The sequence below is a fragment of the Hyaena hyaena genome, unplaced genomic scaffold, assembly GCF_003009895.1.
Source record: "Hyaena hyaena isolate Hyena2069 unplaced genomic scaffold, ASM300989v1 scaffold_291, whole genome shotgun sequence".
Lineage (NCBI taxonomy): Eukaryota > Metazoa > Chordata > Mammalia > Carnivora > Hyaenidae > Hyaena > Hyaena hyaena.
In genome coordinates this window covers 342,086-365,688 of record NW_024080921.1, presented here as the reverse complement: position 1 = coordinate 365,688, position 23,603 = coordinate 342,086, and the positions used below count along the sequence as shown (strand labels likewise).

General features: G+C 34.5%; 1 protein-coding gene and 1 pseudogene across 2 annotated transcripts in view; both read left to right on the top strand.

The window, feature by feature from the left end:
* The window catches only part of ARHGAP5 (Rho GTPase activating protein 5), a 79,288-nt gene extending 71,925 nt beyond the window's left edge, over positions 1–7,363 (top strand). For both annotated transcript variants that reach the window (XM_039247133.1, XM_039247132.1), the window contains exon 7: positions 3,919–7,363. In XM_039247133.1, the coding sequence (XP_039103064.1) occupies positions 3,919–4,246 (328 nt within the window). In that variant the 3' untranslated portion in view covers positions 4,247–7,363. The remainder of the gene's footprint in view (positions 1–3,918) is intronic.
* An 11,649-nt stretch (positions 7,364–19,012) lies between these two features.
* Positions 19,013–19,543, top strand: LOC120241797 (annotated as a pseudogene).
* The last annotated feature ends 4,060 nt before the right edge of the window (positions 19,544–23,603 follow it).

The following is a 23,603-nucleotide window of genomic DNA, read 5'->3' as shown; positions in this document are numbered from 1 at the left end:
AACTTCCAACTTTAAATTGGGTTATTAATAAGATAGAGAAAAGGAGACAAACTAATTTAAACATACAGTTCAATTTTGGGTCTTTCTCCTGGATTTTAAAAATAGACTTTTCACAACTTCTTTAAAGAAAGGTATATGACTATGACTCTTAGTACATGACTCTTAGTACATGACTCTTAGATTATGTAAATAGTAAGTATAAGTGTAATATAAGTAAGAATATTACTATTTTTCTTCTTAGACTCTTAGAATTTTAGGTATAAAATGACTCTTAACCACATGAACCTATTTGAAGGATACTCATTGTCACATAATTAATAAGTGACACATCTTAGGAGTAGACCCCCAAGTCTTATTAAGAGGTTTCACTTGATTTTTCTCACACTATATTGCTTTTGTATATCTTGCCTATTTTGTTCGGATATAGCCCACACAGTAAAGTTTTATCAAAGACTTAGAATCATATTACCACCCATCCTATTAACCTGAAATGTAGGACATTAATCCTGTAAATATGTTAAGCTTCAAGTTTATTCTTTTTTCTAAAATGATACTCTCTCAGTAGCATTTATTAAGTGAAAGGCAGTATTGTGTCAGCTTATAGCTCAGACTGTTGAGTCAGAGAGGCTCAGTCTTGAAACATTCTTATTAGTTATGTGACCTTTGGCATATTACTGACCTTGCGTAAGTCTTGATTTTCCCAACTATAAAATGAGAAATATAACAACTCAGAGTTGTTCTTGGGACTAAATAGAATTACTAGTATTTGTGCTAAGTTTTTCAAAATATTGCTCCTTACAATATTTTCTACTGACACTTTAATGAATTGAAATTTTTTAGCTTTTAAATCAATGTTAAAACTCAAATACATTTCAATTTGTATCTCTTAAATGTTTAAAGTTTTATTGTTATAATCAGTGTAGCATAAAATTATCTTAAGGTTTCTAGGAACTATTCTCTGAAGTCTCCCTCCTGAGAAAATACCAACATACTAGTATTGTCATATAATTAGTGGAGTATCATCTTTTGAAAATTACCATACAAATGGTTCTTGAAATGATAACATATGTATACATGGTACTGTCAGAGATATTACCCAACATGAAGTATAAGGATGGTTTGTGAACATATTATTGTTTAGCCAGATTAAAGTGCTAAAGTAGGAATCTTACTTTATTTAAAAGAATAGGGGAAAAAGACAAAGGGAAAGCATGTTCAAAGAAGCACAGTACTAGTCTACTATATTAATTTAGGTAGCACCATGTTTGGCTTCAGTAATACAGCCATACAACAGAAGCATACATGATGTGTTGAGGAATGGCAGAGGACTTTGTGATTCCAGTAGAGAAAAGGATGCAGAGTAAGAGGTAAGGTTGGAAAGGGAAGACAGTGTGAGATTTTATAGGACAGTACTTCTCAAAGTGTAGTATGTCTAGCTTTAATCCTCAAAATGTTTTACTGACAAGATAAGGAAATTGCTTCATGAGTGTATGTCACTAAGTACACTGTTGACTTCCAACTGACATTTATGAGGAGGTGAGGAATGAGACTTTCTCATTGAAAATAGCATTGCATGCCTGTCACTCTGAGTGGTAGGGGGACCACTGAAGAGTAGAGCAGAGAAATAACATCATCAGGATTAAATTTTGAAAGTTCAACTGGACTGTAATGAGAACTCTCTGTGCCAGGTATTCTTAAAAGTGCTAGGGACATAGAAAGTGAATAAAGCAGTCACTCATTAAATTCTAGTATAGGAAATCAATGATAAATAAATATATAATTGATGATTAACACATTGCAGAAATTAATCCATGGAGTTACTCTTTTGTTATAGTCTCTTTCAGCCTCCATATTCAGTGAGTTACTGTGTTGAATCAGTTTTTTCACCCCTAATTATTTTTCCTTTTTGTTCCTCCGCCACTGCTTTAGTTTAGCCATCATCATTTCTCCTTTAGGTAACTCTAGTTTCATTTTAATTAAACTCTCTCCATGCCAGTTTTCCTCTTGATCCTCCTGTGATCCTGATCTAAGAATGATCTTTCTATAAAAAATGTTTTATAGAAAACATTTATTTACTGAATAACATCCTATATCCTAAAGAAAAAAATGTTCAACGTTAAGTGGTCTAGTTCTGACTTCTTCAGTTATACATTCTTTGCATTTCCCCCAAGCACACAGCAAGTAGCTGTATTAAACTAATAGCACTTAATCAGAGGTATCAATTTGTGCCTATTATTACCTCTTAACATGACTGCCTCAGTTCTCAAAATGTTCTCAAACCAGTAACAGCTTCACCCCAGAATTGTTAGGAATGCAAATTATCAGGTCCCACCCCAGACATAATTATCAGTCTGTGTTTTAACAAGCCCTCCAGAAAGTTCTGATACACACTGAAGTTGAGAACCATGTTTTGACTGAATTACCTTTCCTTCCTACCATTTTACCATTTGCCCATCACTCTTAAACATTACCTCTTCAAGAAAGCCTTTCCTAGCCACTTTGATCTCTTTTGGTACCTTTCTTTTGTAGTTTTTGACTGAGCAATTAGACCTGATGTCCATACTGTAATGTCTTTCAACTTTATAGGTGTTCTTGTTTTTTTGTTTTCAGAATCTACACTTGTCTACTGCATAGAAACACCTGATTGGACTCAGTTAGTTAACTTTATTCTGAATACTTTAATTTTGTCTCTTCACAAATAGTAATAACTTTTACCATAGAACACATATTTTTAGGGCACATTATTTTACCTCAGATGAGCAATTCCTGTGGCTGGAAGGAGGGGTTTCTTTGGCTTATATTTAAAATATTTTGGGGCACTTGGGTGGCTCAGTCGGTTAAGCATCCGACTTCAGGTCATGATCTCATGGCTCGTGGGTTCGAGTCCCACATCGGGCTCTGTGCTGACAGCTAGCTCAGAGCCTGGAGCCTGTTTCAGATTCTGTGGCTCCCTCTCTCTCTGACCCTTCCCTGCTCATGCTGTCTCTTTCTCTCTCAGAAATAAATAAAACATTAAAAAAAATTTTTTTTAAATAAAATATTTTGATCTATAAGTTTAATTACAAGATTTTCCCACTGCCTTGTTTACTGGGCTCTTTGTTTATGTGTGGAATAAAAGCATCAGATAAAAATACTAAGATTCCCCAATTTAATAATTTTGATTTATAATTTAAGATTTGCCTCTTAGGTTTCTTGTTCATTACAGACAATGGTAGAAGTGCTTGCTTACATATTTAAAGAGCTAGATGTAAATCTGTTTAATATTGAACAATCGTTTGTAAATTCTTATTAAGTAATTCTTACTTAATAAGGTGGAAAGTGTTTCTGTGAACTGTCTTTCAAATTAACTTTGTAGCAAGGTACAGTATATTTAATGATTGAAAATATTTTTTTTTCAATATTAGAAATTAGTTTTTTTTGAAAGTTAAAAAGTCTCTTGGTTGGAGGCTCTCATAAAGTCTCTTGGTTGGAGCCTGTGATAGAGTAATTTTTCTGAAGTTTGATTTTTCCAATGTTCAAAGAGCTGGCATGCCATGGTTTGTCTTTTCATATATGATAGTAGTCAAGAAATTTGGATATGTAGTTAGAATAATCTGTCAGAAACTCATTAAAATTTGTCACATGTCCTTACACTGAGTAAAAAGTTTTTTTCACACACACCAAGGAGGCTTCTGTACGTAAATTATAAAACCCCCAAGTACCACATTTTTTAAAGACTGTCTTCGATTTTCACAAGGAATGGATTTGATGACTCCTATTCCTAGAATGTAGTTGAACATCTTAGAATGCACAAGAAGAAAGATGGTTTAAATTTGAAGTTAAGATAAAATTTTAAACTAAATCTTCTGAGGTCTATGATACTTAAATTGCCATGAATTTTGATTGATTTCTAATTGCTTTTTCCTATCATAATTTCAGGGTTAGTCAACAAAACAAAATCAACCTTATGACAGCAGACAACTTATCCATCTGTTTTTGGCCAACCTTGATGAGACCCGATTTTGAAAATCGAGAGTTTCTGTCTACTACTAAGATCCATCAGTCTGTTGTTGAAACATTCATTCAGCAGTGTCAGTTTTTCTTTTATAATGGAGAAATTGTGGAAACTGTGAACACTGTGGCTCCTCCACCACCTTCAAACCCAGGACAGTTGGTGGAACCAATGGTACCGCTTCAGTTGCCACCACCTTTGCAACCTCAGCTGATTCAACCACAGTTACAGACAGATCCTCTTGGTATTATATAAGTAGGAATTGATTGCAGACAGCCTGAATTTGGACAAAAAGCAAATCTAGGCATGCATGTTTCAGGGTTCAGTAGTATACTTGATTTTTCTTACAGGTGATTCACAGTCAAAATGATGAGACATTTTCTCTTTGAACTATATGGTATAATTCCTTATTCATTTACATTACAAATCTAACATGTGATAAGCATGACTGGAGAGGTTTAATTTTTATAAACAAAAATAGCTATAAAATACAAAGCTGCTGTTGCATGCAACCTTATTGCAATCAGTATATCATTCCTGTGGCATTTTCTGTCACATTATATTGTGAATAAAATTTTTCTATAGAAATTAAATGATTTAAAAACTCACATATATGAAACATTTAATGCTTTTCAGCCTGCTTTATGGCTGATTTTGTTATTTGATGTGCTAATTTGGGCAACTTCATTTACATTTTAGCAGTCTGTGTAGATAACTAAAAGCCCAGTTAAGTATTTTATAATTTCAGGCTACTTATGCCATGCTTGGGATGTTGTTTGAAAGAAAGAAAAATACACTTAACATATTTCTGCACCTTCATCTTTACTTCTAAATAAACCTGTGGATGATTTGATGAGGGGTAAATGAACGTATTTCTTGTACATGCATACCAAGGATATACTTGTGGCTAAAGTGAGTTGATAATGTTGTGCAAAGGATAGTTGTCACCAACTCATTTCTTTATGGTCCATAATTAAATAAACATCTTGTATACTGTTAATTCTGTAAACAGATGCATGTTCAAAAGATCTATGATGGTCTTGTAATCTTAATCTAATATATTTTAGATATTTTAATTTTTTCCCTCTTGGGAAATACATTTAGTATAGTGTAGAAAATACTTCATGACATTTTCATATAAGGTTATATAACTTTTCGTACATAAACATGAGATTTGTTGTAGAAAATTCTTTAAACCAAACATTTTAATCTAGGACTTCAATTTAATCTGTTCCTTGAATCTATTTTTATGTGGCCCTTAAAAACATATCCAAAAATCCATTGCTAATATAGCAATAAAAATACTTTGGGTACTGACTGCCTCTTTGGAGTGTGTATATATAAAGTTGCAAACTTGTATTCATATTCTTTTCTGTGATATGTTGTACTAAAATCCAAAATGCTTTTGCACCATTTTTTAAAACAATTTATTCTTTTGATGTTGGTACCAGATTTGCTGTAAATGAATGCTGCTTTGGGGGGTTAAACATTTTGTTAGTAAAGATACAACCAGAACACTAAATTATGGATAAAAATTGCAGAATTGGCATAAATTTTTTTAGGCTTTATTCAAAATTTGTTTATTAAATCATGCCATTTTTTTCTGGAAAGGAAAAAAAATGGTTTGTTTTTCCTTGTTAGGTTATCTTTTCCTGTAGGAAAAAGGAAATTCTTTGGTCCATGTTGTAATCCTCATTCATACTACAGTTTTAAGGTTGTCTTATGTGTATTATAGTAAATAGATGATTTTGAGATTCGAGGCTCCTAAGAGTTTGATTTGCTCCATTTTTCCGTAAAATAAATACTGTCTTTCCCAACTGTTATGTCCTAGGTATTGTACTTCTAATTTTAACTTCAGAATCACAATGTCAACATCAACCAGGCTGCTGTTGAAGTACATGTATAGTATAAATTATCTTATTTGTGTTATTCTCTTACATGTTATTATCTTTTCTAAGAAAACAAAGTCCCTATTATTCCTATTGCAAAGCACACAGGAATTAAGAAAGTACAGTAATTTTTAAAAAGAAAAATCCGGTAAATGTAGTATTCTTAACTTGTTCTATATTACTTAATAACCTATTGTCTATATAGCTTTAATTTATAGCTGTCAGTTTAACATTGGCATGTCTGGCAAAGAAAATTAAACTTTAAGAGTTTTATAAACTGTTTCTAGGTTGCTAAAGAATTTATTTTTCTACTATATATGGTATAGACAAAGCTCAAAACTATGTACAGGAAAAAAGCCTGACTATTTCTTTTGGAAGTAGGCTGAAAAGAGAATTTTCAGAACTGTTCTTGTCTTCAGTTCATTTGGTCATGACTTTGCTATTGTAATATGTGAATCCCAGTTTATTTAAGCTATTCTCTTTTATACTTTGTTAATTTAACTTTCATGTACATTAAGTACCATTTTTGTTATTAAAACTAGCATTTACCATTTTCCCAAAACTACCTTACACCTTCCCCAAAACTTATCTCCACTTTTCTATGCATTCTATAATTGATTTGAAAGCTTCATAGTGGGTCATTTAAAATTCTACATTTGGTTCAATTAAGCCTGTAGGTTTCAGTTAATTGAAAATTAAAGTACAGTTTAAAGCTCAGTCTGTTACACTGAATTGATTGCGTTTGTTTTTGCCAAGGGTTTAAATATGTTTTTAAATATTAGAAAAGTAATTCTAAAAACAGAATAATATAATTAAACTTTTTTTTTGGTAAGTTACTGGAAGGTTTCACTGTTAGGGACATATTATATATGAGACTTAAAGGATGAAAAAATATTAGATAGTCTCATAATTATGGGTAAACATTAAGGCATTATATTTTACAGTTTTAAATAAAATTCCATCTACACACATGTTGCCATTGTTTCATTTAAGCTTCAGTGCTTGTAATACAATATTGTACTTAACAGTGTTTAGATTAGCAATATAAAGGTGCATAGTGGTACTCCTTTTCAAATTTTTAGTAGATTATTGGAAGACAAATTCTGTTTACAGACACTAGGATATACAATTAATTTTAGACCAAAATTCCAGGCATAATGCATTTCCATTTGAAATGGTATTTGTTTAGTAGTGCTTTTTCCCCCCTAACATTTACAATGTAAATAGCGTGTAGGTAACCACAATCTAACTTAGCCAAAAAGCAGCTTTTATTTTCCATACTGTGTGTAAATAATGTAGACCTTTTTTTTTGAGGTACTGGAATTTAATTTCTAATATCTCTTAGATATAAACAAAAGGGAACAATTGGAATAAGGATTTAGGCCTTAGCTTCCATGGTGATTTTTAGTTTTTTATACAGTAATAATTGTGATGCTATTTGTCAACTGGATATAAATATATATATAATTTTAAAAAGTCAAAAGTGCTTTGTTTCTTTGTTTATAATTAATGTAATTTTGTGCTTCACCCACAGGATGCTGCAGTAAATTAAATATCAGTGAAGCTTCTTCTGTATAAAGAATGCTCTGAATAAAACATTAAGAAGCTGTATAATTTTAAGTTATAGTTGCCTCTAATTTTACCATTTCATTGGTAAAAGTTATTTTCTTTTTTGTGTAAAATAAGAAAATAAAAATAAATTTTCAATATGATGAAAGTTTTAGTAGGGAGGTATATTACTAAGCTTTTATACTATGAGAGGAGATCCAAAATTTTGGATGTACACATACTGGTGAAAATTTAGTCTTTAAATGTTCAGGAAAAGATTGCACAGATTTCTGATTCCGTTGTTACCTGGACCTGAATTTTGAGCTGTGGCTAGACATTCTCTTGACCCACTGGAAATATTTTGAAGCCTATTCTAGTTTGTTAGAGCTGCTAACATTGAAGAATATACTTTTGTTTTCTCTTAGTTGGTTTATGAATATTAAGCCAAACTTTATGGGTGTATATGTTCTCATATTCTGTGGATCTGGTGAAGTCTGTTTGACTTTAATTTTTATGTTTTTCTTGAATTTAATAATTTTAATTACCTTCTTAGGCTGAACAATTCTTGTTTCGATACTTATGGGCTTTATTTACTTTTTTATTGTATTTGAATTCTTGAAGTTCTTAGCAGCCTTTTCAGTTTATCAAATGTCTGAAAATAAAATTTTCTAAGATTTAATAGTGGAAGGAACCACTCTTCAAAATGGATTTCTTACGGTAACATCTGTATGTAGTTGAGAAAACTGTACAAGCATTAATCCCTCCTATCCAGTATCCAATCATTAGATATCCAAGTACCATGTTCGCTTTACATTAGTTAAAATCTAATTAATGAACTTTGGGGATATTTACTATTAAGTTGAGCCATATCATCCTATAAGCATGAGTCCATCCCCACCTCCAATATTAGTTTTATCTCTGGGTATGGGGGCAGGTAGGTGGAGGAATCCACAGTTCTCAGATCATTTAAATCTTAAAGTGTTTATTAGTGTTTTATAGAAATTTTTCAAGCAATAGAAATGATTTAGGAAAGCTAATGGTAGTCAAAGTTAAGATTTCAACATAACTAAGTTTAATATATAAAATTATAAATCCTAAAATTAGTACAGTGCTAGTAGCAATTTTAGTTTGGTCATTTTACAAGTAGTTCTAAGATGTACAGTAAACACTGAATAGTTGTCACAGAGCTATTTGTCGCAGTTTGTAGTTTAAAAACACTTGTTTATTCCCACAGTGCTGATTTTCTATTTAGTTTTATTTGCCTCACGTAAAAATTATGAACAATTTATTAATGGCTCTCCTCTTCTAAAAGTTTGCCTCATATTTAGTTAAGATTCGATTAGTATTGTAACCTATTTTTTCAAAATTATTTTGTATTAAATTTTATTCCAATTCAAGTGATGTAGGCTTAACAATTGACCTATTTACTCATTGCTTCACCAGTCATACAAGTTAGTTGTAATTACATGTATGCACTCACCAGATCATTTTCTTATGACCTTAAAATAAATGTTTTGTCTTAATCATTTAATATGTTTTAGGTACTTGCAGTTCTTAAAAGATCTTACCAGTTTAAACTTGGAGCTCTTATTTTCTTTGCGTTCTCTTTAGATTCTTGTACTTCATTTTATCCAAATTACTGTCTTTGCAAGGGTTAGTGAAGCCACTTTATGTGTAATACCCTAAAATTACAAGTAAAATTAAAAGAAACCCACACTGTCCCTTCTGCTATTATTTGTATAGGACTTGGGTTATTTTAAATGTGTAGGTGAAAAGATTTTAAAAACAAAACAAAAACCCAAGTTATGAAAACAGAGCCTTCAGATACCCTCTTAAATTGATCTTTTAGAAATTTCATCTTCAGATTTTTCATCTTTGTTGGCGCTCAAAGGTTTAGTTGCTAAATGTTTTTGGTTTATAGAGAGAAACCATTACCAGTGATATATTTTTCAAATACAAACTAAAATGTATCCAATTCTTTAGTTTCAAAACAATTGTAAAAGGGTGCCTGGCCGGCTCATCCTGTGGATGAGTAGTGAGTTGGAGCCCCACATTGAGTGTAGAGATTATTTAATAAAATCTTTTTTAGAAACTGGAAGTTATAAATTACTTAAAAATCCATTTAAATATTTTCATGTGAGCAGACATTTTTCTGTGTAAGGACATATGGTGGATATCTTAGACTCAGCAGGTCCTATGATCTGTATGACACTACTCAGTTCTGCTGTTGCAGTGCAAAAACAGCCATAATCGGTACAGAAATGAACGTGATTGTGTTACAGTAAAGCTGTGTTTGCAAAAAAGAAGCAGCAGACTACAGTTGACTCACAGATCAGATGATCCCTGGCATAGGTTGTTAGTAAAAGTCAAATTTCCAATTAGTGGGATAACTTATGATAGATTAATTCCGAATAATGTAGGTCAAAGTAATATTTTACAGAGGGTGATGATAATTGTCCTCTGTTTACCACCCTTTTTTCCCCAAAGGGAATCATCTTAGTTTTAATAAATGAGCTATGTGGAATAGTTCTTTAAAAGATCATAGTTAAGTTTTTAAAACATTGTATCCAGTAAGTAGGACTGGTGATACAATTGTATATATCAGGAACACCTGTCTGGTAGTTTGGAAGAGTATGTGACTCTTGATCTTGGAGTCATGAATTTGAGCCCCACATTGGGTGTAGAGGTTACTTAATAAAACTTGAAAAAATAATAATGGTATGTGTAAGAATTGAATCACTTTCACAGCCTTCTGTTCTTAATGATGACTTACTATTTTTGAGGGTGGTAATTGCATCTCCACTCACTATACATTAATCATGAGCAAATGTTAAAATATTTCAGTAAAATGTGACATTAATGAAGTGATTAATATTTTTAAACTAACACTAGAATACCAAAATCTTGTCTCTAATGGATCTAGAAGAATGCGACCACTATTTAATGGATGATCTCTCAGAAGTAGGTTTCTGCTTCTGAAATCTTTTTTGGCTGTTTTAAGTCTATGTAAGTGGCATATAGGCAACAAATCTTGATTCATATTTAAATTCAAGCAAGGTCCTTCAACTAAGAATAATCTTAGAAGGTTTAAGATTAAATGTGCTGGCTTTTCAGTATTTATAGCCATGGTTTCCAAATCTCAGAATCACTAGTGGAAATTAAGCATCAAACTATACAGAAGCTATCTAACTATACAAATCTTTGAGGTGCAAGAATAAGATGTTTATTTCTAGTTATGTGCTTATATATTCCATATGGGGATGACAAAATGGGAGCTTTTGGAAGAAAAAGTTCCTCTGAGAGGGTTTCATTACACAGAAAAAACCTTAGCATTCAGATTTAAAGTGGGCACCTGGGTGACTTAGTCCGTTTAAGCATCTGACTTTGGCTCAGGTCATGATCTTGCAGTTCATGGGTTCGGGTCCTGCATTGAGCTCTGTGCCAACAGCTCAGCCTGGAACCTGCAATTAAACAAATTTAAACTTAATTTTATATCAATATGTAGTCTTGATAGTTACAGAGCAATTTTATAATTGTAAATTGTAATAAGCCAGTCAAAAGTAAGTATTTTATTGGCAAAGATCTGGCCATCTTACTTAGGAAGCTTTTGGTGTTAATTTCTTAGAAAAATTCAGCTGTTTATAATGTCTTCCCTCCCATAACTCTTTGTGAACAAAAGGGTTCTGTCAAAGAAATAAGAAACAGATAATAAAAGGAATTGGAGGAGTGAATTGCATTGTAGAATGTTCTTAGTATTCTAAATTAATACATCCCAAATTTACCAAAATCACCATTTTTGTTTTTTACCACTTTTAAATATTTGCCTTATAAACACTGTAGAGGTTTAAATTTACACATGAGATGTTACTGCCCACAGCAGGTCAACACACAATCTAACAACTTACTAAAGCAGGATAATTTTCAAAAGGCATATTTTTTAAAGCATCAGTGTGATGTGGAAATGAGGTCTATACTAGGTTCAATCCTATAAAGGGAAGAACTATTCAGAGGTTAGTGGAAGATCAGAAACTTACCCTCCAGTTTCCTTTGCAGAAGCTGGACTCAGTCTGGGGGGTCTGGATTTGGCCCAGGCAGAGGGCCATTAAGGTAAAGAGAAACCAGCTATGCTTTTACTGATGGCATAGGGCTGGAGTGGCAAAATTGGAGGTTTTGAAAGCCTTAAAAGAATAGCCAGTTTATTTCTATAAAGATACTTGTTAAATGTTGAAGCTTAGGGGACGCCTGGGTGGCTTAGTTGGTTAAGTGTCCAGCTTTCGCTTAGGTCATGATCTCGCGGTTCGTGGGTTCGAGCCCCGCGTCAGGCTCTGTGCTGACTGCCAGCTCAGAGCCTGGAGCCTGTTTCAGAGTCTGTGACTCCCTCTCTTACCCTCCCCTGCTCACGCTGTCTGTCTGTCTGTCTCTGTCTCTCTCTCTCTCCTAGAAATAAAACATTTAAAAAAAATGTTGAAGCTTAGGCTAAAAATCTAAGCTGACAATTTCTAAAAGGCAAAGCTGAAGAGGATACAAAGGTCCATCCAGTTTCTCATTTGAAAACTTTCTAGGTCCATACCCTAGGCACGGATGAATTTGGAGTTTGGACTAAATCTTACCAAAATTCTGCCTAACAGCAAGGGGGGACTATTTTCAGAAGAAGAAATTGTCTTGGAGATAATTTCTGAAACTACAGTTCTTTTATATACAATATCCAGCATGCTGTTTAACGATTACTAGGTATGTAAAGCAAAATCATGACAAGATAACCAAGAGGGGAAAAATGTACAATTGAATCCAAATGATCTAGTTTGTGGAATAAGACTTGCTTTTAAATTAAATAAGATTTAATGTGAAAGAAAATAGGGTTGATATATGAAATATGTCAAGGAATGATTAATGTTTTGTGTGAAAGGACATCTAGAACTCAAAAATTAACCCTCTAGATGAGGTAACTGCAACAGGAAAAAAGATGGGTGAACCAGAAGATAAGATTATCACTGGATGATCTCAATCAGGATATGCTCAAAATGTCTGACATGTGTCTTGGAATCACAGAGGGACAGAGCAATTGGGGCAGAAACAATGCTTCTAGAAGTTATGGCCAGCAGTTTTCCAAAATTGATGAAACCACAGATTAAGTTCAGCCAATCCCAGTCAAGCAGAACTGTTTGAAACTATGCCTAGGTGCCAATAGCAAAATGCCGAAAATCCAAGATGGGTCATATTTTTAAAGCAGCTAGAGAAAAGACATCTTCAGTGGAACACCAATAAGACTGACAGTTGATGTCTCATTAGAAATTATCAAGGACAGAAGACAATGGAATGACATCTTTAAAATGCAGACTTGGGGCAGATACAGTATCTGCCAAAGAAAAGGTCCTTGGAGTTAAAAATGGATCCAGACAAAAGCTAAGATACTTAATCACCATTAGCACTGCAATAAAAAAAATCAAGGAAAGCAGACGTGGTCCTCAGGCAACTTAACCAGTATTGTCATTAAAATTTCCAACTGTTTAGTTCCTGACAGACTCCTTTGAATCAAGGTCCCTCCAAAACCTACAAGGTTTGGAGATTTTGGTGTCTCGGATAAAAACACTTAATTGAGCCTGATGACATCAGTCTGAGACTAGACTGCCTCCTCTAGCAACTCTGATTGGGACTTAAAGACAACCTAAACTTCTGTCTCCTGTGGAAAACAGAGTCAAGAATATAGGCCAAGATGTAATAAAGTAGGAAAGACCTTGCCCATCAATCAGTACTCAGGTTCTTTTGAAGAATTCATATACAAAAATTCTATGTGTATGGAATGTGAGCAGGTCTTCATTCAGAAGCCATTTGAACATCAGACAGTTCATGCTGGAGAGAAACATGGGATCTGGGAAATTCAAGTCTTACCTCAATGAATATCTGCAACCATTTGGAACAAAAAAATTTTTTTTAAACAAAAATCTTACACATGTATTAAATATGTATACCAAAAGGTCACATATCTTTGGATAATGTAATGCTTACACGAGCAAGAAACCTGTGAATGTACTGAAATTTGAAAAGGCCTTCACCTGTTAAGTCAGTCTTTGTTGAACTACAGAAAATTTACACTGGCAAGGAAGCAATGTGAATGCAGTAACTGTGGGAAACCATTCACCCAGAAGTCACAACCTGGTACATCAGAGTTTCATATTGGAGAGAAACTAATATATTCTGAGTTTGGAAAGTCCATCAACAAATCAAACTAGCTTCCTGAGTCATAGCCAGCTCTTGAAATGGCCCTCACAGCCTGGCTTCTGGTGTCCACATTTGTATAGTCCTCTACCTTCTACCGAGATTGGTCTTGTGTGACCAGTAGCAAACAGCAGAAGTGATGGTATGTTAAATCCAAGACTAGATTATAAAGGACTGTAATTTCCCCTCTTGGACATATACTCTAAATGATCTCTTGCTCTGAGGGAAGCAAACTCATATTGTGAGGTACACATGGTGAGGAACTGAAGCCTACCAGTAATCAGGAATGAGCTCGAAAGCAGATTGTTCTGTCCCCAGCCCAACACCTTGAATGAAGCATCACAAGATAAATAACCAGAACTAGACCTGTACAACTAGGCTTCTCCCAATTCTTGTTCCTCATAAATGTAGTAAATGTTTTAAGCTGCTGAGTTTTGGCGTAATTTACACAGTAAAAGATAACTAATACAGTTGCACATTGCAGTTCATATTGGGGAGCTACTTTATGAATGCACTGTGTGTTTTTTCACTTCCAAGTCACAATGTCAAGTATATCAGAAAATTCACACAGCGAAACCATATATGTCATGAGTGGGAATACAGTGCTAGATTGAATCTTGAGTATCAGAAAACCCACTGGGGTGAAAAACTATGCTTTTACTAAGTAAAAGTGCCTTCATGGGAAAATCTTGTTTTAAATACATGTCAGAGAACTTACTACAGTCAGTAAGTTCTCTAGAAAACACCACAGTATCATCAGCAGATTGACAAAGGAGAAAAACTGTGTGTGTGTAAGGCCTTCCTCAGCAGATTAATATGACCAGGGTACCCGAGGCACTGTTTACTGTGGGAGAGACCTTGGCATTAGTTCCCAGTATATATCAGAGAGTTAATAAATGAAAGAAAGATTATTTATTCAAAGTGAGAAAGCTCACAGAATCAGTGAAATTACACATTATAGATTTTATGTAGCTCAGAAATTATATGAATATATTTGTGAGAAACATTCTGAAGAGAACATCTAAGAATGTGTTGAGGAAAGGGCATCTTATTGCACTTTTCCTAGTAATAATTTAGAGGAAAAACTTGCCAGTTTGAAATATTAGGATGTGAACTGGCAAACTTTATAAAGAGACAGATAGATAGTAAATATTTATTGTATTTTTTATTGAAATATAGCTGACAAACAGTGTTATATTAGGAGATAGTAAGTATTTTAAGCTTTGCAGCCCAAGAGGCCAAAAAGCAAGGATATTCTATAGATACTTAGGGGGATAAAAGCCTATAAAATTTTTATTGACAAAATGTTTAAATGTTATTACATTGCAAATTAATCATTTCCAATTGAAAGTTGTGCTGAGATTTCACAGTCACGAAGGTAAAATATATTTTGAAATATAGAAATTTCCTTTGCGTGTTTATCAAGGTCCAAAAACTGCTGCTGGAATTATAGAGTGAGTTTGGAAAGTACATTAATACAAATTTGGAAATGATAATTTTTTTTTCATTCTAATTTCTAATAGTACAAAAAATGGATAAAGCAACTGGACATTTTCTTGTGATTCAAACAATGTTAATTATCATGAAATTACTTCACTGCAGCATAGATTTTGCATGTTGTCTACTTTGCCTTGTAATTTTAAGTTGAATTCATTAATAAAACATAAGTCAGCAATAATAAGCTAAATTTGAAAAACATTCAATGTTCAGTAATGGTGGTTGGGATGGGTCCTCTCATTCAGAAAAATTTGAATCCTGGCCCTGAGCTCAAAAATCTGCAATAAAACTTTATCATTGCTAAGAAACTGAATTGCTGTGTGGAAGGGCAAATCAGGACATTTGGCTGCTTCTGACAAAATCATGGAATTTACAACTAATAAGTCTTGATGAACTCTACCATTGATACTTTTATTTTAATAACACATGATAGGTTCAAATATTTTCCATAAAGGACCTGCTGATAAATAATGCAATGAATAACCACATATTTGAAGCCCTAACATTGCAAAATCTTGATAAATTTGTTGGACAAACCTTATTTCTGTACTACACCTTTATTTTGCCACCATCAATTGTAAGAACAGATTCCATTTAAGGTTGTACTTTCTCAACTTTCTTTAGTTGTTCCACAAAACATCCATTGAGGTTATTCAGTCAATTCAAATTCAGCATTGACTGTGTAGGCAGCAACTGAGCAGTCTTAGTAATATTTGCAAACTCAAAACTCACTTGAAACTATTTGCATTGTGTAAATTGATGTCACCTAGTGTTCTAAACTAAGCAATTATTCTCACTAAACAGCTAATGGTCTTCAACAATTTTCATCTGGACATATTTTCTAGACTGCTGTAAACATGATTTCACTACCTCACCGGATGTCAGTTTTACAGTCTCTTCAACAAAATTGAAGAGCATTGTGTTATCTAATTCTATAATGCCAGTGTTACCCTGATATCAAATTATGAAAGAATATTAGAAGAAAACTACAGACTAATATATCTCCTGAATATAGATAAAAAATATTCTTACCAACAATTTAGCAAATTGAAACTGTAGTAATATACAAAAAGGATAATATGCTATTATCAAAGATGCAGGGTTGGTTTAACATTCGAAAATGAATTGTAAGTGACATCAGTGAAATTGGCACAGTAGATAGCTCCAATGGCCATTCCTCCACAAAAGTATGATAAAACAAGAATTTTATATGAATATAACACATGGAATTTAAAAGGAAAGGAGGCAAATTTAGTTATACAAGTATTTTTCTTTATTTTTTTTTTTACCACAGTTCTCACATTATCTTCACCCTTCTTTTGCTACATTTACAGAAAGTCAGAATCCTATGTAGTTAGATGTAAATGGCTTAAAGCAAAAAGGGATTTCCATTTTTAGTAATGCCAGGTAACATCATTTAGACCAATCCTCCAGCTTAGGAAGCCTAGAAGAAACATGAACAAATTGCTTCTATACATCAATTTGAAGGCTATCAAAAAACTAACAAGACTGGGGGGCCTGGCTGGCTCAGTTGGTAGAACATGTGACTCTTGATCTCAGAGTATTATGTTCAAGCCCCATGTTGGGTGTAGAGATTACTTGAAAGAAAAAGAACCTTTAAAGGAAAAAAAAAATCTAGCAAGATAGTGAAGGATTACAGCCAGCATGAGGGGGAGAAAAAAGCCTAGATAGATAAACTCTCCTTTGGGACCACAATTCTTTAGAGGCTGAACAATACTTCTGATGGCCTGCTATAAGTATAGGTGAACAGGAATTGGATTTGAAGACCTCAAAGTTTCTACAGTTTTTCAAATTTGATGTCCTACCCAGAATAAAAAGGCATGTGTGCAGATAACATAAATTAAAACTAACAGAAACAACACAGACTGTATATGCTAAGCTCAAGGAAATAAGTCAAGATGGAAGATTTCAGCAGATGACTACAAAAATACAGAAAGGTACCAAATGGAAGTTAAAGAACCCAAAAATATATTAGCTGAATTTAAGAACTCAAAGGATTGACTTATAGCAGATTAGACACAGCTGAAAATAGAATTCATGAATTGAAAGTGATTAGTAGAAAACACAGTAAAAGAACTAAAACTGAAAAACTAAACTGTAGTGAAGAGAAAGTCTTCTCATTAATTTAATTGAATTTCCCAGAAAGAGCAGAGAGAGAAAGAAGCAATACATGACTAGGTAATGGTTGAGATCTTTCCACAACTATCAAGACTACAAACAACTGATTCAAGGGCCCTGAATCAATGGCAAGCAAAACAAAATACATACTGAAACATAATAAAACTGAAAATTAGACAAAAAATTAAATGCACCAATAGAAAAAAGATTCCCTTCAAAAAAGTACCACTTACCAAAGCTACTTCTTCAAAATATTAGAAGCCAAGCAATTGCAAAATATCTCTCTAGCATTCAGTAGAAAAAAAAGTCTTAAAGAAAAAGGCAAAATAAAAGACATTTTCAGACAAAGTAGAAAATGATTTTAAAATGAAATACTGAAGACTTTTTCAGGCAGAATGAGACTATCTCCAGATGAAATGTTGATATGTAGGAAAGAATGAAAAGCAACAGCAGTTGTAAATATGTGAGTAAATCTAATGTTAATGATAAGTAAAAAGAGTGCAACACTGGAGAATGTAGAAAGGAAAAAAAATGGAATAATAATGTTAAAAAAAAGAAAACAACAGAGACAAATAGGACAAAAATGTATTATGGTACATTTAAAAATTTTTTTTTAACATTTTATTTCTGAGAGAGAGAGACAGCATGAGCACGGGAAGGTCAGAGAGAGGGAGACATAGAATCTGAAGCAGGCTCCAAGCTGGCTGTCAGCACAGAGCCCAACGTGGGGCTCGAATCCACAAACAGTGAGATGATGACCTGAGCCGAAGTTGGCTACCCAACCAACTGAGCCACCCAGGCGCCCCTATTATGAGACATTTAGATCCAAACATATTAACAAGTATGTTGAATTAAAAAAGTAATGTTCTAAATGAAATGATATGGGAAGTCAGACAGATTCAAAAAATGACAAAATCACATTTACAAAGGCTACTAAAAGTCGTAAGGATACAGAAAGATTAAAAGGAAAAAGATGTTATTATAAACAGCTGAATGCCAATATATTTGAAACCTTGAATGAAATACAAAAATTCCCCTAAAGTACAACATATTGAAACTTACATGAAAAGAGTAGGAAATACTAACATTAGTTTGATATTTATTAAAATTAATTTATAGCTTCAAAACTTACATGCATTCATAGTCCCATAGGACTTTGTTGGTGAATTTTACTAAATAAGGAAGAAATAGCAAAATTTTTTTAGAAAGTCGTCAGTAGAAGTGAAAAAGAGGAAACACTTGAATTGATTTTATAAAGCTAACATAATCTTGATAAACAAATTAAATAACAACTTAATTATAGGGCCATATCATGAGTATAAATGAAAAATCTTAAGTATATTGCACAAAATGTTTAAAGGAACATACATTCTTACTTTAACTTTCAAAAATCAGCCACTGCAATCTGCATTTATAGAATACGAGAAAAAAAATATATGGCTATGTCAATAGATAAGTATAAGGCACTTTATAAAAAAGATATATCATGCAAATACGAAGAGCTGATGTTGCCATACTATCACCAGACAGTAAAATGTAAGACAAAAAAGCATTGCTAGAGATAAAGAACATTTAATAGTGATAAAGGTTTAATTCAGCAAGAAGAGAGCAGTTCTAAATTTGTAAGCAGCTAGTAGCATTGCGTTAAAATTCTTGCCCTTTTGGTTAAGATCAAGTGTAGTATCTGTTCTAATCAGCTTAAAATAAATAAAATCAGTGCATGCCCCTTCCTTTCCAGTCCCGGACCCAGCCGTAGCAGCCGCCGAGATGTTGATGCCCAAGACGAACCGAATTGCCGTTTATGAACTCCTTTTCAAGGAGGGAGTGATGGTGGCCAAGAAGGATATTCACATGCCAAAACACCCCGAGCTAGCCGACAAGAACGTGCCCAATATGCACGTCATGAAAGCCATTCAGTCTCTCAAATCACAAGGCTACGTCAAGGAACAGTTTGCCTGGAGACACTTCTATTGGTACCTAAGCAACGAGGGCATCCAGCATCTCCGAGATTACCTGTACCTGCCCCCTGAGAGCATGCCTGCCCCGCTGCGACGCAGCCCTCCTGAGACTGGCAGGCCATGGCCCGAAGGTCTGGAGGGAGAGCGACCAGCGAGGCTCACGAGAGGAAAGCCAACAGACACCTAGAGACGAAGCGTGTGCTCCCTGGTACCGGCAAGAAAGCTGAGGCCGGGGCTGGTTCAGCAACTGAATTCCAGTTTAGAGGAGGATTTGGTTGTGGACATGGTCAGCCACCTCAGTAAAGTTGGAGATTGTTTAGTGTTGAATAAATCTGTAGCCAGAAAACAAAAAAATAAGTGAATAAAGTAATAAAATAAAATAAAATAAAATAATAAAATTAAAATAAAATAAAATAAAATAATAAAATTAAAATAAAATAAAATAAAATAAAAACAAATGTTAGAGGGGCACCTGGGTGGCTCAGTCAGTTGAGCATCCGACTTTGGCTCAGGTCATGATCTCACGGCTGGTGGGTTCGAGCCCCGCGACAGACTCTGTGCTGAATGCTTACTCAGAGCCTGGAGCCTGTTTCAGATTCTGTGTCTCCTCTCTCTGCCCCTCCCCCCACTCGCACTCTGTCTTCCTCTGTTTCTCAAAAATAAATAAACGTAAAAAAAAACCTAAAAAAAACCCAAATGTTAGAAATAAAGGAGAGATAGAAAAGTTCACTATCCAAGTAGATTAACACATGGAACAAGCAAATAAAAAATACCAGTAAAGGTATTGAAGATTTCAACATAAGCAAACATGACATAAGAAACCTATTTTAGACATTTCACCTGATAACTATAGATAATTACATGAAACTATTACAAAATTGAATATATGCGGAACCACAAAGAAAATCTCAAATTTCACAGGATTAAAATCACACAGAATTTGTTCTCCGGCTATAGCAGAAGTTAAGATAAAAGTTAACAGCAAGATAAGCAAATCTCCAAAAGTTTGGAAATTAAGCATATACTTGTAACAAAAAGTTCATGGGTGAAAAAGAAAAGAGAATGGAAACATTTTGAACTTAAAAATAAAGAAAATAAACCTTGAGGGATGCTGGATTGTGGGAGGTAACCATGCTTGGAGATTTATGGCTTTGCATACAAATATTATAAACAGAATTTAATAGCTTTGAATCATCGTTAGGAAGCCTAAATTATCATCAGGGAGAAAAAAGTAAAAACTAATGAAGTAGAAAAAAATATACAGAGTAAAACAATAACTCGTATCTTTGATAATACAAATAAGCAGCTGCCTATGTTTTTAGAAAGCCCTTTATGACAGCGCATTCAATGGTATTGGAGGAATCTATGATGGGAAAAGACAATGTGGAGTTAGGGAGTTTTCCAATGGGAGAATTACAACATAGACTCTTAAGGTTTGGGAGCAATCCCCACCATCTCCTACAGAGAATTATATACCTTTCAAGAAATTCTTGGTATGGTCTACATCCTGGAAAAGTCACCATGACCCTGGCTATCAAGTGACCATGTGGCCAAAACTATCTAAGATAAGGTAGGTTCTGTCAGATCTGTCAAGTCATAAGTCAGATGGACCCAGCAGCAATCTATCATAAGATGGAAGTGGTACGTCTGTGATTGGGCATTAGTGCCAGAGGACTCCATTAAGTTGCATGAGCAAGTAGTCCTGATCCCTACCTCATCAGCTACTGTTGCCCTAGTGGCACTTTCTCAGTTAAAAATCATGTCCACATGGCAGGCATGGAAGTACACTGCTTAAATCTTTCAAGAACTGCCTCTAGGTTTGCAGTCAGCTGTTAGTTTTCTGTTGCTACACTTTCAGAATTCACTACAACATTTGAACTCAAGACACGCTATTCTTGGGCATCTGTATCCAATGATCAACTAGTGGGTGAGCATGGACAGATATTAGGAACTGGACATTTATGTATTCACCAAGAAAGACCCTGTGACCTTGCATTTCACAAGACCATCAGGAATGTTTTTATGAGAGGGGCACCAGTATCAAAGAGAGTTTACTGGTGGCTTCTGTCATCTGCAGGCTGAGGATGGTAGTAGGAAAGTGGTCACAGAACTGAGCTCATTAACAGCAATAGGAATAATATCATCTCAAAGCAGGTGGTACACTAAACTGCTAGAAGCCACAGAGCCATACTTAACCAAATGACTTGCAAAATTGGAGAGACAGCCATGAAGTCTTACCTCTCTGGGCAGAAGTGATGAACATTCAATGATGGTGCTACTTAACATCTAAAATATTCCTTTTTTAAAAAAAAAAGTTTTATTTATTTCTGAGAGAGAGAGAGAGCATGAGCAGGGGAGGGTCAGAGAGAAAGAGGGAGATACAGAATCTACAACAGGCTCCAGGCTTTGAGCTGTCAGCACAGAGCCTGACAAGGGGCTCAAACCCACGAACCATGAGATCATGACCTAAGCCAAAGTTGGACGCTCAACCTACTGAGCCATCCAGGCACCCCAACATCTAGAATACTCTTAAAGAGCAAGTGTGGAGAAGCAAGAGGCCAAGGTCAACCTCTCCAGTAAAAATTAAAATCTGTTGTTCTATTCCCTGACCTGAGCCAGTGACAAAACCAAACCAACTGACTAAAAGTAGAACAAGTCTCTAGGAGGAAAGGCCCTACAATACACCAGCAAGTATATAAGATCTTTCCTGTAATTTCCCAAAAGGACCTATTTAAGTAGATGATTGACTGTAAATTGGAGAAAAGGAGGATCTTACATTTTGAGGAATATTAGACACAAGGTCTGAGTTGATGTTTGATATCTAATCATCCTAAAGCATCATTAGACTCTTTGTTAGGATAGGGGATACATAGGAGCCAAGTAACAAGAAGAACCCTATTGAAAGTCCAGTTTATAATGGGTCCACTATTTCAACAGATCCTTACAATGGTTATGTGACCAGTCCTAATGTGATGGGATAGACATAGTTGGTGACTGGATTAACCATCATGTGGTTTTGCCCTGTGGAATAAGACTTACTATAGTGGGAAAGCCAAGACATGATGGTATCTTCAAGCTTTATACAAGATAGTAAAGAAAATAAATTATCTCATCCCAGAAATGGGAGTAGCAGGGATTAGTGCCAAGTTAAAAATGCAAAATGTGATAGTCTCTATCAAATCTCTAATTCTCTAATCTGGCCCCTGAAGAAACCAGATGGATCCTGGAAAATGACTGTAGACTTACTGTAAGCTCAACCAAGTAGCCCTAATAACAGCTCTTATGTTCCACATGTGATACCATTTATACAACAAATTAGTAAATCCCGAGGTACATGTTATGTGGCCATTGATTTGACAAGAATGAGAAATATCCAATTAGGAAAGAGAATCAGAAACATTTTGCATTCATGTACATCTGACAATATTCATTTACAGTTTTACCTCAGAACTATGTCAATTCTCTTAACATCTGTTATATATTTTGAAGAGAATTGAGTGTCTGGGTGTGCTATGGAATATCTTTGATCCATTATATTGATGTGCTGATCAGGCAGGGTGACTGAAACATAGCTAATATGCTGGAGTCCCTGATAAGACAATATACTCCAGAGGAAAGCGATAAACCATACAAGGATTGGGGAACTCTCACTTCAGTAGAGTTCTTAGGGGTCCAGTGGTCAGGCTGGATATTCCTTACAAAAATAAGAAAAATTTGCTATATCTTGTATCCACCCTACAGATAAGGAAGCATGGCACCAGGTAGGCATCATGCTCTGAAGGCAACATACTCTACACCAGATTTTATCAGCTTTGGCACTATATTGGAATGTTGGACCAGATAATTCTTTGGGCATTGTCTTGTGCACTGTCGGATGTTTAACAGTATTCTTGGCCTCTACCTAAATTGATGCTGATAGTACTCCTCTTACTCTAGTCATAAAAAAAAAGGCTCCAGACTGCCAAATGTCCTCTGGGAAGCAAAATCACTTCTGGTTTAGAATTATCATTATATACCTAGGAATTCTGTTCTGACCCACATAATAACTGAGAGGGAAGGCTGCCAGATTTTAGAGTTCTCCAGAATAGCAAAGAACTCCACAGAAGGTACAGGCTTTGTTATATGCAACTCCACTGCTTGGGCCATGCTATCCAGCAAACTCTATGGTGTTGGATGAGTCAATAGTGGGGAAGATATAATAATGCAGAGTTTATGGAAAGTCTTAAAGGGACAATTAGAATTCAGGTTCCTGGGGTTCTGGAGCAAGGCCATGCCATCTAGAGTATAAATTACTATGTCTTTTGAAAAATAGCTCCTGGCATGTTCCTGAGCTCTGGTAGAGAAAGGAACAATTGATCATGAACA